The sequence below is a fragment of the Schistocerca serialis genome, chromosome 10 (assembly GCF_023864345.2).
Source record: "Schistocerca serialis cubense isolate TAMUIC-IGC-003099 chromosome 10, iqSchSeri2.2, whole genome shotgun sequence".
Lineage (NCBI taxonomy): Eukaryota > Metazoa > Arthropoda > Insecta > Orthoptera > Acrididae > Schistocerca > Schistocerca serialis.
Window position 1 is genome coordinate 96,158,474 of NC_064647.1, and position 16,309 is coordinate 96,174,782.

Genomic DNA, 16,309 nt, shown 5'->3' on the forward strand with positions numbered 1-16,309 from the left:
TGCTCCAAGTGGGTTTTAGGTGTGTTGTTCTGGAGTGTTTTTAATACTGTGGCCAACTTTTAACTTGTGCATGTGACTTCAGTGTCTTTTTGTGTTCTATGAATCGACAACTGTGTTTTTAAACTTTATGTCAACATTTTTAATTGTCCCCCCATGAACGTCTCCATGTCAGTGTATTTTTACCTCCATTATCTCCCCCCCTTACTCCGTTTTATGTCCCCCTTTTTTTATCGCCTAATATGTAACGCTTTCTTCTTGTATTAACTGTCCTCTCACTTGGCTGAAGAGTGGCGGATTGTGCCTCTGGCTTCCCTCCCCTGTCCATATGGGGCAGGGGAATGAAATCATAATAAAGAGAAAAAACAACTGCATATTGCCAAGTTGTTACTTCCACACTTCCTGTTGTAACATCTCCTGTTAATTTCGTGGTTTCCGATGGCAAAACACACTTCATAAGGCAACGTATCTGAACTCTTTACGAAACGTCAAGCATTATAAACGAAATAAACTTAAAAAAAAAATCTAAAAACTGCATGATTACGTAGCTAGTTACAAGAAGAAAGATTGGAGACACTTGGGTAAGTATGTCAGTAGTAAGGTCTGCAAATATCGTGTAACTCATGGCCAATCCTCAGTTGGACGTTTTACAGTATGAATACGTTTGCTAACAGTCGCACAAAACTTACATCGATTAGTGTCTGTCGCCTGCATGGATATTGTTCCTGATACAGACGTGGAGCCAGTTACGTAAAATGAGTCGCTAGGGGCAACTGAATCACCCTGTACATTAATTAAAGTTGTTGTCCCCCCCTCCCAACCCCCCCATGTTGCACTTTAAGGTGGGAGAATTGAGCTGTGCATGAGTTAGGATCGATTTCTACCGCTCATGAAACCTCTGTGCTCCTTGTATCCTAGCGATAGGTTGCTCGGTACATCGCAAGGGGCAGCATAGTCGAGTACTGAGCTCCATTTCGTTGTGTTTTAGATGGCTATGGAAAGTGCGACTATCATGTTGAAAGTATTACTGTTTCCCTCTGCCTCCGTGGTCGCGGGTTTGCGTCATTGGAATTTGCACATTTGTTATTTTTCCTACCTTGGTTGTGGATACCGTCATGCCAGTATTTATTTTGCAGTTAAATATTTGCGTACAAAGGAAATGATGTGCATGTGAAACTTTAGGAATTATTGCTGCCCTCAGACTCCTTGGTCATGGGTATGTGTCTTCAGAGACCTTCTGTGACGAGGGTGTTGGAAAGTTGGTACAATGCTACAGAGAATGTCTAACTCGGAGCCCCGACTATGTTGAGAAGTGGGGCTAGAAGATATAGTTAACTGTTGCAAATAAAACGTGTTTTATTTTCCCTGTGATTTCCATTTCGAGATCGATCGGACCTTAATTAACGAATAGCCCTTAAGAATAAGCATTCCATGTTAACAGCACAAGTCCGAGTTATTCTAAGTCTACTTCTAAAAGGTAAACAAAATTTAGGTTTTGGTGTTGCTCGTTTTATGCAAGTTTTATTTCTGTGTTTATTTGCCAACAAGAAATTGAAATTAAATTTGATTGTTTCCTTTTAAAGACCTCTATGTTAAAACTGCAAAGAAGTTAGCCTCTAAAAGAACTTGTTTTCTTTTTAACTCTCGCGTGGCAACGTACTATTGTTATTATTGAGACACATTTAAAACCTGGCCCGGCCTTATGAAGTTTAATATCGTGCGAATAATAAAACCTGTTGTTATTACCTTCTCTCTCTCTCGGGTATGTGTGTGTTTGTGTGTTATAGAGCTCCTAATCTAAGCTGAATGAAGGGACTGAATGATGTCTTGGCTAAGTTCAAGTTAATCACCTTGTGCTAACTTCTCCTTAATGACTACATGTATTTATTTCTGGTCATCCACCTGTCATTTAATATTGTCATTATTTTTCAATTTAAAATTTTATTAAAAGCGATTATGTTATTTTTAAAAATCGTGTGCGTTCCTGACAAAGAAAATTTCTGTAAGTATTTCATGACATGATTTATAATTTTCATTGTGTAATTTTTTAAATGTTTTATGATGACTTTCTCATTATTTAGCTAATTTTAAAATATCACTAAAGCAAATCAAAATTGTTAATATTCTTTTCGCTTGTGGTTCAACACCGTACCACTCCCAGGTTGATGCTATCTGCCACCTGAGCGATGTTCAATAGTCTAAAGCATATTAATGTGATGATATGCTCTCAGTTACTGCTGATGAAATATACTGAAGCGACAAAGAAATTGGTACAGGCATGCGTATTCACATATAGAGGTATGTAAACAGGCAGTCTACGGCGTTGGGGTCGGCAACGCCTAAATAAGACAAGTGTCTGGCGCAATTGTTAGAACGGTTATTGCAGCTACAATGGCAGATTATCGAGATTGAAGTGAGTTTGAACGTGGTGATAGTCGGAGCACGAGCGATGGAACACAGCAGCTCCGAGGTAGCGATGAAGTAGGGATTTTCCCGTACGAGACTACCGTTAATATCAGGAATCCGGTAAAACGCCAAAACTCTTACATCCCTGCGGCAGGAAAAAGATCCTGCAAGAACGGGATCATCGACGCCTAAAGAGAATCGTTCAAAGTGAGAGAAGTGCAATCCTACCGCAAGTTGCTGCAGATTTCAATGCTGGGCCATCAACAAGTGTCAGCGTGCGAACCATTCAACGAAACATCATCGATATGGGCTTTCGGAGCCGAAGGCCCACTAGAGCACCCTTGATGACTTCACGACGCAGAGCTTTACTCCTTGTCTGGGCACGTCAACACCGACACTGGGCTGTAGATTACAGGAAACATGTAGGACGTGTCACGTTTCAAAGTGTATCGAGCGGATGGACCTGTACGGATACGGAGACAACCTCACGAATCCATGCATTCTGCATGTCAGCTGGGGATTGCTCAAGCTGGTGGAGGCTCTTTAATGGTGTGGGTCGTGTGCAGGTGGAGTGATATGGGACTCCTGGTACGTCTAGATACGACTCTTGACAGGTGATACGTACGCAAGCATCCTGTCTGATCAGCTACATCCAGTCAAGTCCATTGTGCATTCCGACGGACTTGGACAATTCCGGAACCCCACACGTCCAGAATTGCTACAGCGTGGCTACAGGCACACACACTCTTCTGAGTTTAAACACTTCTGCTGGCCACTAAACTCCCCATTGTTGAGTATATCTGAGGTGCCTTGCAGCCTGATTTTCGGTAGAGATCTAAACCCACTCGTACTCTTACGGCTTTATGGACACCCCTGCAGAATTCATGATGTCAGTTCCCTCCAGCATTATTTCAGACATTAGTCGAGTCTATGCCACGTCGTGCGGCGGCACTTTCGCGTGCTTGCGGGGGCCCTGCAAGATATTAGGGAGGTGTACCAGTTTCCTTGGCTCTTCAGTGTGTAATAATCGCTACTTCACATCAAAAAAATACACAATATTAACAGAGTAGGATATTTTACATGGTTTCAGAGTGACGCATTCTACGTTTAGATACATAATCCGCCAACCACCATGCGGTGCATAGCGGAGGGTACCTTGTACCTCTGGTAGTCATTCTCTCTCTTCGCGTAGCGAATGGACGAGGGAAAAACGACTTTCTGTATGCGTCCATACAAGCCCTGATTTCTCTGACTTCGTCTTTGTGGTCCTTACACGAGATACGTATGCTGGATTGTTCTGCAGGCTGTCGCAGATGGCGCTTCGATGTACTTTCGCAATATTGTTTCGTTCGTCTTCTTCCCTCAAAAGGTTCGCATTTAACTTCATGGAGTATTTCCGTAGAAGCCACGTGTTCATCGAACTTAATAGTAACAAATCTTACAGCACCCATCTGAATTGCTTCGACGTCCTCCTTTAATCTGATATGATGGGGATCCCAAATACTCGAGCAGTACTAGAGAATGTGTCGCACAAATATTATGTATATATGTATACATGAGCTACGTTTTCGTTTGAGTCTTCCAATGAACCGAAGTCGGTGATTAGACGCCACTAAAAATCACCTTTCGCGTTTTCATTTCTTGTCACTTTGAAATATTACGTTTACAGAGGGTGAACATTAATATAACCAACAAACTGCAGGGATGGATTCCTGACTGCAAACGGAGGAAAATAGTTGCTATGAAAATGTGTCCGTGCGATGACAACAAATAGTCACACTGTACAGAGCTGCATCGTATTCACGTCACAACAGATGTGCAAAGCGGCCTCCATCGGACTGCAGATGACAGGGATAGTATAGGTTGTCATGCATGACACACATAATCGTACTTTGGCTTACACCATGTTGCCGGACCACTTGCCTGGAGCTTGTACTAGAGTTGGTCTGACAAGGGAACCTCCCCATCGCACCCCCCCTCAGATTTAGTTATAAGTTGGTACTGTGGATAGGCCTTGAAAAACACACAGATCAATCGAGAAAACAGGAAAAAGTTGTGTGGAACTATGAAAAAAATAAGCAAAATATAGAAGCTGAGTAGTCAAATGGTTGAAATGGCTCTGAGCACTATGGGACTTAACTTCTGAAGTCATCAGTCCCCTAGAACGTAGAACTACTTAAACCTAACTAACCTAAGGACATCACACACATCCATGCCCGAGGCAGGATTCGAACCTGCGACCATAGCGGTCGCGCGGTTCCACACTGTAGGGCCTAGAACCGCTCGGCCACCGCAGCCGGCAACTGAGTAGTCCATGCGCAAGATAAGCAACATCAATGAGACTGTGAGCTCAGGAGCGTCGTGGTCCCGTGGTTAGCATGAGCAGCTGCGGAACGAGAGGTCCTTGGTTCAACTCTTCACTCCAGTGAAAAGTTTACTTTCTTTATTTTCGTAAAGTTATGATCTGTCCGTTCGTTCATTGACGTCTCTGATCGCTGTAATAAGTTTAGTGTCTATTTTTTGCAACCGCACCGCAAAACCGTGCGATTAGTAGACGGAAGGACGTGCCTCTCCAATGGGAACCGAAAACATTTGGTCGCAAGGTCATAGGTCAACCGATTCCTCCACAGGAAAACACGTCTGATATATCCTATACGACACTGGTGACGGCATGTGCGTCACATGACAGGAACATGTTGTAGACCCATCTAACTTGTACGCTTGGCGAATGGATAAAAAGATTTCTCTACCTTGCCCGATTTAGGTTTTCTCGTGGATGTGATAATCACTCCCAAAAAAGTGATGAAAACATAAGTGTTTGTCACATAAACTGCAACAAATGAATGCAACAGTTTCACAGTCGCACAGTTTTCCCTGTGCTCTGTCAAAACATATGTTTTTAACGTTTTCAAATTTTTCCGCGTGTAGACCGTCAAATCCTGCTTATGTCCAAGCAAATCTGAACATGTCCTGGAATTTTGGAGAGCGAAGTTGATTATGTGTGAGTGCCTGAACTTTGATAATTGTCTGAAAATGAAAAATTAAACTTTTCACTCGAGGGACGACTTGAACCAAGGACCTCTCGTTCCGCAGCTGCTCACGCTACCCACGGGACCACGGCGCTCCTGAGCTCACGCTTTCATTGATGTTGCCTATCTTGCGCATAGACTACTCAGTTTATATATTTTGCTTATTTTTTCTTAGTTCCACACAACTTCTTCCTGTTTTATCGATTTGATCTGTGTTCAGTTTTTCAAGGCCTATCCACTGTGCCAACTTATAACTAATTCTGAGGGGGGTGCGATGGGGAGGTTCCCTTGTGAGTATCCTGTAGAACTCGGTCCTCTAAATCTGGTGTACTCCCTGCGCGTTCGTCTGTCTGAGAGGACCCGTGATCACACAAAAGCTTAAGAAGGACTTGAAACGTTGTGTGAAGTGGTTGGTGTCTGCGAGGTACTATTTTTAGTATAGACGTGCTGCCTCTCGACCTTTTCCACCTCCTGGCAGTACACAAACACCACCTTGGTTTGTTCCCGACACGAATAGATAACCACTCTGTTACTAACCTAAACTGCGTCAACCACACAGCCTGCAACACACAGAGAACACACGGTGCGTCTACCGTGGCAACGATGCGCTTCCGGAGACATGTTCGTAGGACGTTTTTCCCTCCATTTGCAGTCAGGGATCCGTCCCTGCAGTTAATATTCACTTCGCATACTTAGTGGAATTTTTATGGCAATCAGTACACCACTGATACTACCGGGTGATCAAAAAGCCAGTATAAATTTGACAACTGAATAAATCATGGAATAATGTAGATAGAGAGGTACAAATTGACACACATGCTTGGAATGACATGGGGTTTTATTAGAACCAAAAAAATACAAAAGTTCAAAACATGTCTGACAGATGGCGCTTCATCTGATCAGAATAGCAATAATTAGCATAACAAAGTAAGACACAGCAAAGATGATGTTCTTTACAGGAAATGCTCAGTATGTCCACCATCATTCCTCAACAATAGCTGTAGTCGAGGAATAATGTTGTGAACAGCACTGTAAAGCATGTCCGGAGTTATGGCGAGGCGTTGGCGTCGGATGTTGTCTTTCAGCATCCCTAGAGATGTCGGTCGATCACGATACACTTGCGACTTCACGTAACCCCAAAGCCAATAATCGCATGGCCTGAGGTCTGGGGAACTGGGAGGCCAAGCATGACAAAAGTGGCGGCTGAGCACACGATCATCACCAAACGACGCGCGCAAGAGATCTTTCACGCGTCTAGCAATATGGGGTGGTTATAATAAAATCCCATGTCATTCCAAGAATGTGTGTCAATTTTTGCCTCTCTATCTACATTATTCCGTGGTTTATTAAGTTTTCAAATTTATACTTTATATTTTAGTGGACTTGTTATATGAATCAGTACACCACTGATACTACACTCCTGGAAATTGAAATAAGAACACCGTGAATTCATTGTCCCAGGAAGGGGAAACTTTATTGGCACATTCCTGGGGTCAGATACATCACATGATCACACTGACAGAACCACAGGCACATAGACACAGGCAACAGAGCATGCACAATGTCGGCACTAGTACAGTGTATATCCACCTTTCGCAGCAATGCAGGCTGCTATTCTCCCATGGAGACGATCGTAGAGATGCTGGATGTAGTCCTATGGAACGGCTTGCCATGCCATTTCCACCTGGCGCCTCAGTTGGACCAGCGTTCGTGCTGGACGTGCAGACCGCGTGAGACGACGCTTCATCCAGTCCCAAACATGTTCAATGGGGGACAGATCCGGAGATCTTGCTGGCCAGGGTAGTTGACTTACACCTTCTAGAGCACGTTGGGTGGCACGGGATACATGCGGACGTGCATTGTCCTGTTGGAACAGCAAGTTCCCTTGCCGGTCTAGGAATGGTAGAACGATGGGTTCGATGACGGTTTGGATGTACCGTGCACTATTCAGTGTCCCCTCGACGATCACCAGTGGTGTACGGCCAGTGTAGGAGATCGCTCCCCACACCATGATGCCAGGTGTTGGCCCTGTGTGCCTCGGTCGTATGCAGTCCTGACTGTGGCGCTCACCTGCACGGCGCCAAACACGCATACGACCATCATTGGCACCAAGGCAGAAGCGACTCTCATCGCTGAAGACGACACGTCTCCATTCGTCCCTCCATTCACGCCTGTCGCGACACCACTGGAGGCGGGCTGCACGACGTTGGGGCGTGAGAGGAAGACGGCCTAACGGTGTGCGGGACCGTAGCCCAGCTTCATGGAGACGGTTGCGAATGGTCCTCGCCGATACCCCAGGAGCAACAGTGTCCCTAATTTGCTGGGAAGTGGCGGTGCGGTCCCCTACGGCACTGCGTAGGATCCTACGGTCTTGGCGTGCATCCGTGCGTCGCTGCGGTCTGGTCCCAGGTCGACGGGCACGTGCACCTTCCGCCGACCACTGGCGACAACATCGATGTACTGTGGAGATCTCACGCCCCACGTGTTGAGCAATTCGGCGGTACGTCCACCCGGCCTCCCGCATGCCCACTATACGCCCTCGCTCAAAGTCCGTCAACTGCACATACGGTTCACGTCCACGCTGTCGCGGCATGCTACCAGTGTTAAAGACTGCGATGGAGCTCCGTATGCCACGGCAAACTGGCTGAAACTGACGGCGGCGGTGCACAAATGCTGCGCAGCTAGCGCCATTCGACGGCCAACACCGCGGTTCCTGGTGTGTCCGCTGTGCCGTGCGTGTGATCATTGCTTGTACAGCCCTCTCGCAGTGTCCGGAGCAAGTATGGTGGGTCTGACACACCGGTGTCAATGTGTTCTTTTTTCCATTTCCAGGAGTGTATATAGAAACATTGCGGGATTGTTTTCGTGGTCATTTTCATTAACATACACAGAGACAACAAGAGGGATGCTTACACCCTTCCCTGGGGGTCCCCTGCTGATGAAAACTCACCATGCTGAGCAACATTCTGGGTTTTATCACTTAAAAAGTCTTCGGGACAGGTAACTGAGAACCAGTTCCGTATGTTCCGATCTTTGTTAAGTCTCCAGTGTGGCACTATGTCAAACGCTTTCCTGAAACCTAGAAATATGGGATATACCTATTGTATGCGTACAGGTGGGAAAAATCAGCTGCTAAATAATCGTTGAAATTCATGTTGAAAACCTTTAGCTGTCTATTATTTTGTGCAGTGCTACTAGTTTCGGTCATACATAATTTTCAAGCTTAAGCTGCTATGTTTGCAAATGGTCTACGAGTGAAACTGACAGCACTGCGAAAATAAAAGATACCTCAAGTTTTTCAACATGAACTTCTACGATGTACTTGTTGCCCTTCTTCCTCCATGGTTCGTAGGATAAAAGTGATGACGAGCTTCACAAGAACAGTGGTTTCTATATGATGCTATTTCTCTCAGAACAATGATTTTCACTTTTGCTGATGTTAGGCTCCTTCTGTAAAAGTTTAAAATATCTTTCTTATACAACGCGTTTTGTGTATCTTTACTCTCTTACTTGAGATGGTGTTGGTCAAAAGCAGAAAAAGTCCTACAAACATATTTCTTAAAACATATAGTCTTTCAGACATCAGCCATTCTGTCCTACATAGCCGGCCGCCGTGGCCGAGCGGTTCTAGGCACTTCAGTCTGGAACCGCGCGACCGCTACGGTCGCAGGTTCGAATCCTGCCTCGAGCATGAATGTGTGTGATGCACATAGGTTAGTTAGGTTTAAGTAGTTCTAAGTTCTAGGGGACTGATGACCTCAGATGTTAAGTCCCATAGTGCTCAGAGCCATTTTAATTTGTCCTACGATAGCTGCCGCGTCCGCCCCGTGCGCCTGCGACGTCGGCAGCACGCATGAAATAACAGATATGCGGGGTGCCTTCATCACAGCGAGTGAAACCAAAGCAGACGTTTACGGTATGAACGACGCCGCTGCCGGAGACGAAAACACAGCCTCGGGTCTCAGCCAGGGTCCGCTACCGGAGCACCGCATATCGACATTAGCGCCAGAGGTCGCGATCAACAAACGGACTATTTTCCTACGCCACTCCCGTGATCGAAAGTAGTGCCAGAAGATCCATTCGCCAACCGGCCGTATAAGCCGGCGCACCGGTGGCAGTTTGACACGCCACCCAGACTTGTAGCGGTCTGCTATCCCGGCTGCAGCATCCACACGCCTCGTTTGCCGGTAGTTCTGGATCGTCAGAAGTGGTAGCTTTGCACTGTGACTCAAGAATGTCGTGTTAAGATGGTCTGGCCTCTCTGCCAACCACTCTGTAGTGGCGTTGTTTTCTTTGGTGGACCTTCTAGAGCGAGAGACTTGTGAGGAACACATTTTATTTTTTTATTCTTCTGATACAATACCCCAAGTAGAATTCGTACTTTGTTTTTTGCTTAAACTGTGTTTTGTTTGACTACTTTGACGACACCAGCAATGCTCTTGTCTATTGGTTTTGCCCAATAGAAACAGACTGAGAAATATCGTGTGGTGTCACAAGGCTTAGGCCTGTCCCACCCCTCATTAAATCGATCAAGACTTATACGAATAATTGTAAGAACAGTTATTATTATGTTCTTTAAGTTTGTTTTTGGGTCTTCAGAAATATTGTCGGAAGAAAGTGTAGTCATGTTGCAGATAACGTGGAAGACGTTACAAAACGATCACCACGAAAGTTCGACGTAGCGGCAAGTGGGCAAGGAATAAAAGGAATGCTGCAAACTACCGCGAGCCATGGAAGAGCCCGGGCCGCGAGGACGTCGAGCTTCCTAGGTCGTTGTTGGACAACGTCAACGGAAGAGATATTCTGCTTTCTCTTTGTAAACAGATTGATCGAGTCTTGAAAGGTTCATGTAAAACGAATAGGCGGGTGACACATTTGGTGGGACTCGATGCCTGTAATACTTCCACAGTTATTAAAAAGTTGTTAAACGGCAAAACCAATAGTTCATCATTTATATAGATAAAAAGTAGTAAAGATATAGGAAAGGAAGAGCTGCGGCGTCAGAACGAAAAGTGATACATCGCTCAGCAACGAAGAAGGACGTAAAGAGCGGGCGTTACGTGGTGAAACCAAATCAACTGATAAAAAAGTAAGTCTGTAATTAAGCATAAAGCCACGTAGCACTGCAATCGTTCGCATTTTGTCTCTGCTGCCGAAAATACAGCATAGCTATTTGCCTGTTGACTTTACGTGGAGTGCACATTTTTGTTCCCAGTCACTATTACGCATGGCTAAGGCCTTCTGAAATGATCATGGACTCTTGTGGATACGCCTGACTGTCTTAGAATTTGGTCACGTGGAGGACATACACTCTTGTAGCGTATGGACGTTGTCGATAAGTGTGTAGTGCTACAGCCCCTGCAAATTTGAACATGTGATACGTCAGCCTTAGTTCCAAATATAAACCAAACTTTACCTAGGTTTCAGCCAAATTAATTTGGCCTTCTTCAGAAGCGAGTGACACTAAACTTTTTTACTTGACATAGCCAAACTTTGGCATGCAGTAGTTTAGTGTCACTCGTTTCTGTAGAAGGCAGAATTAATTTGGCTGAAACAGGGGTAAAGTTTGGTTTCTATTTGCAACTGAGGCTGACGTGTTACATGTTCATTTATGACAGTCGCTGACAGGGCTACACAATGTTAAAAATTGTCAAAAATTCCCTGCAAATTTCCTCTTAGCTAAAAACGTAACGTAGTGTAAACGGGCAGGCCGTGCTACTGAACCCTTCCAGCCAAACTATCAATCAGTAAACGTTTGAGTTAGGTGCTGTTGTACGACGTGTAGAAATTGGGCTGGTGCCCGTCGTGCACAAACCATACTCGTTCTCCTGTTTTCGAGACTAACGTTTTCCAGTAAAGGCAGATTTCGCAGATCAGAAATCGATGATAAACTGCACCAGTTAATTTGTCCGGTAAAGTGTATGGAGTTGTTAATCAGTCTCTGACAGTTCCTTCCCACGCATTATTCAACCACGCCCCTATAATGGGAAAAATAGTATGGTTGCTAATGACTCAGATGTCCTGCTGCTTAAACTCAATTCCGTCAATTCGCCCTCCACACCAGAAACAGCTCAGAAGAATTTCTGCGTCGGGTGCCCCACGACTGCTCATGAAGAGTGTTGTTGGTCGTCTGAAAAAGTATTGCCAATATAACCAGTAGACTTACACTACTGGCCATTAAAATTGCTACACCACGAAGATGACGTGCTACAGACGAGAAATTTAACCGACAGGAAGAAGATGCTCTGATATGCAAATGATTAGCTTTTCAGAGCATTCACACAAGGTTGGCGTCGGTGGTGACACCTACAACGTGCTGACATGAGGAAAGTTTCCAACCGATTTCTCATACACAAACAGCAGTTGACCGCCGTTGCCTGGTGAAACGTTGTTGTGATGCCTCGTGTAAGGAGGAGAAATGCGTACCATCACGTTTCCGACTTTGGTAAAGGTCGGATTGCAGCCTATCGCGATTGCTGTTTATCGTATGACGACGTTGTTGCTCGCGTTGGTCGAGATCCAATGACTGTTAGCAGAATATGGAATCGGTGGATTCAGGAGGGTAGTACGGAACGCCGTGCTGGATCCCAATGGCCTCGTATCGCTAGCAGTCGAGATGACAGGCATCTTATCCACATGGTAGTAACGGATCGTACAGCCACGTCTCGATCCCTGAGTCAACAGCTGGGGACGTTTGCAAGATAACAACCATCTGCACGAACACTTCGATGACGATTGCAGCAGCATAGACTCTCAGCTCGGAGACGATGGCTGCGGTTACCCTTGACGCTGCATCACAGAGTGCCTGCGGTGGTGTACTCGACGACGAACTTGGATGCAGGAATGGCAGAACGTCATTTTTTCGGATGAATCCAGGTTCTGTTTACAGCATCGTGATGGTCGCATCCGTGTTTGGCGACATCGCGGTGAACGCACATTGGAAGCGTGTATTTGTCATCGCCATACTGGCGTATCACCCGGCGTGATGGTACGGGGTGTCACTGGTTACACGTCTCGGTCACCTCCTGTTCGCATTGACGGGAATTTGAACAGTGGACGTTACATTTCATTTGTGTTACGACCCGTGGCTCTACCCTTCATTCGATCCCTGCGGAACCCTACATTTCAGCAGGATAATGCACGACCGCATGTTGCAGGTCCTGTACGGGCCTTCTGGATACAGGAAATGTTCGACTGCTGCCCTGGCCAGTACATTCTCCAGATCTCTCACCGATTGAAAACGTCTGGTCAATGGTGGCCGAGGAACTGGCTCGTCACGGTATGCCAGTCACTACTCTTGATGAACTGTGGTGTCGTGTTGAAGTTGCATGGGCAGCTGTACCTGTACATGCCATCCAAGCTGTGGTTGACTCAATGCCCAGGAGTATCAAGGTCGTTATTACGGCCAGAGGTGGTTGTTCTGGGTACTGATTTCTCAGGATCTATGCACCCAAATTGCGTGAAAATGTAAACAAATGTCAGTTCTAGTATAATATATTTGTCCAATGAATACCCGTTTATCATCTGCATTTCTTCTTGGTGTAACAATTTTAATGGTCAGGAGTGTAATTGTTCAATCTTGTGTTTCATTATTCGCTGATTAGGACTCACAGTTTCTTTTACTTTTTGTTAGTAGAGAAACCCGGCGTTGCTCAGGTATTTATTTATAGGTATGCGTCCACTGCAGTACTACGTTGCGTCTGACATTCTGCTAAATGTTTGCGAAGTCACGTTTCCAAAACTGTGTGTCGCACAGGGGAATAATTTTGCAGGTACATTCTGCAGATGCCTGCCTAATGTGTTGCGAGTGGAGTTGGTAGTAATGAAGTTAAATATCACGCATGATGATGCAGTGTTTCTCACGTCGCACTGTTTATGACATATTTCCACACATGTGTCGTACTGTTATATAATGTAGTAGGTACAGTCAGCAGAATATGTGGATACTACAGAATGAAATTTTCACTCTGCAGTGGAGCTCACACTGCTGTGACACTTCCTGACAGATTAAAACTGTGTGCCCGATCGAATCTCGAACTCGGGACTTTTGCCTTTCGGGGGTAAGTGTTTTAGCAACTGAACTACCCGAGCGCGACTCGTTTGGTGGAAGTAAGGTTGGCAGGATGGTCTTCAGTCGCGCTAGGGTAGCTCAGCTGGCAGAGCACTTACCCCCGAAAGGCAAAAGTCCCGAGTTAGAGTCTAGGGCCGACGTAGTTTTAATCTTCAATGATGTTTCATATGTGTACACAGTCTGCGAAATTATTGCGAATAGAGTTAGCACAAAGGAATTACAAATTTAAATGTCGTGCATCATGCGGCAGATTTTCACGCATCTCATTGTTTACGACGTGATATCTCCTCAACTACGTGTCTTGCAGTTACATTCAGTGCTATGTATCCATACTGTCTGCAAAATGTGTCGCTAATGCAGTTAGTGGTAAAAAAGTAATAAATTATTACGCCATACCTCATGGGCTACTTTTACTGCAAGAGCAGGTGAAAAGTAGTAAGCGATAACCTTCTTTACCTTCATCATTTTGCAGTAGCTGTCACAGAGAAAACATTTCGTAAGGTTTTAAAATTTAAAAAATTAATGCAAGTCGCTAAGTGTCCTCAGTCTCAAAGATTGGGTGAATTAAGTCTGGGAATTCACGTGTCACGTGCTACGCTACTTTTTCACCCTCGCCCCCACAGCTTTGATAGATAGGTGGTTTATAAGCCCACAGCGATCGTTGCCTGACACTATGTTACACAGGGTGTAAATTTTAGCTGACAAACCAGAATAACTCGAAAAATAAGCTTCACACGAAAAAATGTGTTGAATGCAAAGTTGATTGTTTTCGAGGGGGACATCTGATGGTGCTAAAATTAGCTCGCCACCCCAGCCCTCTGGGGGTGGGGAGGGAGGCAACTTTAAAATTTCAAATGGGAACCCTCACTTTTTATTGCAGAATCAGATTCTACATAAAAAACTACGTACATTTTGCCTTAAACGTTTGTTATGATTCTTGATAGTTGGCGCTTTAATTCAAAGAAAATCCGTGTTCTCATTTTTGCGAGGAAAATGGTTACGGATAAATAAAAATTACTTATTTACTTCATAAATTTTGATTCGCTAAACTAAAACTCTCCCTCTCTCCGTGTAGGGTGGGGTTTGAGAGAGAGGAATTAGAGTTTTGTAAATGTTGACCCAAATATTAATTTTTTCCGCAGATTCGGATCGGGTAAACATTAGCGAATGATAATTTACGGAGCAAGTAAGTATTTTTTTATTTATCCGTAGCCATTTTCCACTCAAAAATGAGAACATGGATTTTCTTGAATTACTTCGCGAACTACCAAGAATCAAAACAAATGTTTAAGACAAAATGTACGTAGTTTTTCATGTAGAATCTGATTCTGCAATAAAAAGTGGGTGTTCCCTATTTGAAATTTGTGAGTTGCCTCCCTCCCCACCTCCAAGGGGCTGGGGTGGCGGGATAATTTTAACACCATCAGATGTCCCCCTCGAAAACCATCAACTTTGGATTCTACACATTTTTTCGTGTGAAGCTTATTTTTCGAGTTGTTCTGGTTTGTCAACTTAAAATTTACACACTGTATGTGCACCAAGTTTGCTTGAAATCGGTCCAGTGGTTTAGGAGGACATATGGAACATATATACATAGACACTTACATGCATTCATTTTTATACTGTGTATGGATTTACAGTTCCCGTGCAAGAGAGGAAAAATCTAGTAAAACATGAAAGCAGATATCGCATCGATATTAAAAACAAGAAATAGAAGAAATATCCTGCCATTGGCTATGTTTTAACCGAATAGAATGAAACGTCTTTCGTAACGAAAAAAGACTAAGTAGTTTCGTAGACAGTTTCATGAACTATTCATATGGCAGTTACGGATAATATCACATGAATGTAAAATGGTTCTGAGCACTATGGGACAACTTCTGAGATCATCAGTCCCCTAGAACGTAGAAATACTTAAACCTAACTAACCTAAGGACGACACACACATCCATGCCCAAGGCAGGATTCGAACCTGTGACCGTAGCGGTTGCGCGGTTCCAGACTGAAGCGCCTAGAATCGCTCGGCCACTTCGGCCGGCGCACCTGAATGGAGGTTTTAACCATGAAGACGTGAGAAGATTCTACATATTTGCTTCTCTCCCACCTCAGTTTTCACGTAGCTACATTCAAGAAAACGTTTTTAGAACAACGCATACTATCGTGACTCGACCATGTCACTTGCAGCCACATTCCTGGCGCGCTCACTCTTCTGATCTGCGGACAGCACTGATGTGAACCCCTGTCGTTTAGGCATCCCAAACGACGCAACTGTGTTGCTGGTTGCAGGCCTGCTGATACAGCAGCCGCTGGGCGGCCAACGCGGCCAGCTGCTAGCGTAGAGGCGAGTCAGTGAGTTGTTGGCTAGACAGGTAGGTAGTGGAGTGGCTCTTACTGTCGGGCAGCGAGGACAGGCAGTAGTCTTCGAGCTCGTGGCACGTCTCCTCCCCCGGCTGCACCAGCTGCACCGCCACGTTGAGCGGTTCGTCGCGGAAGAAGAGGCGCCGCAGGAACGAGATCATGCGGGGACCATCCTGCTGCGTCAGGGGGCGGATCTCGTAGCTCAGCGCGGCGGCAGGGGCCGTGGAAGGAACGGGCGTCGTCGGCGGCGACTCGAGCTGCTCATAGAAAAGAGAGAAAACGACACTTAATGTCGGGCTTTGTGAACAGGTTTCAACAGTTCTCCTGCATCAACAGGTCACAGTCCGAAATGTTTATGCAGAGAAATGGTTATCGTCACGAGTGCCCCATGGAATTGTGACAGGACCGCTATTGTCTTGTCTATACATAAATGATTTGGTGAACAGGG

The 16,309-nt window shown here is 45.1% G+C and overlaps 1 protein-coding gene across 2 annotated transcripts in view; it reads right to left on the reverse strand.

Annotated features, from left to right (window-relative positions):
• The window catches only part of LOC126425125 (arylalkylamine N-acetyltransferase 1-like), a 163,759-nt gene that overhangs the window by 30,039 nt on the left and 117,411 nt on the right, over positions 1–16,309 (reverse strand). For both annotated transcript variants that reach the window (XM_050088069.1, XM_050088068.1), the window contains exon 2: positions 15,896–16,118. In XM_050088069.1, the coding sequence (XP_049944026.1) occupies positions 15,896–16,118 (223 nt within the window). The remainder of the gene's footprint in view (positions 1–15,895; positions 16,119–16,309) is intronic.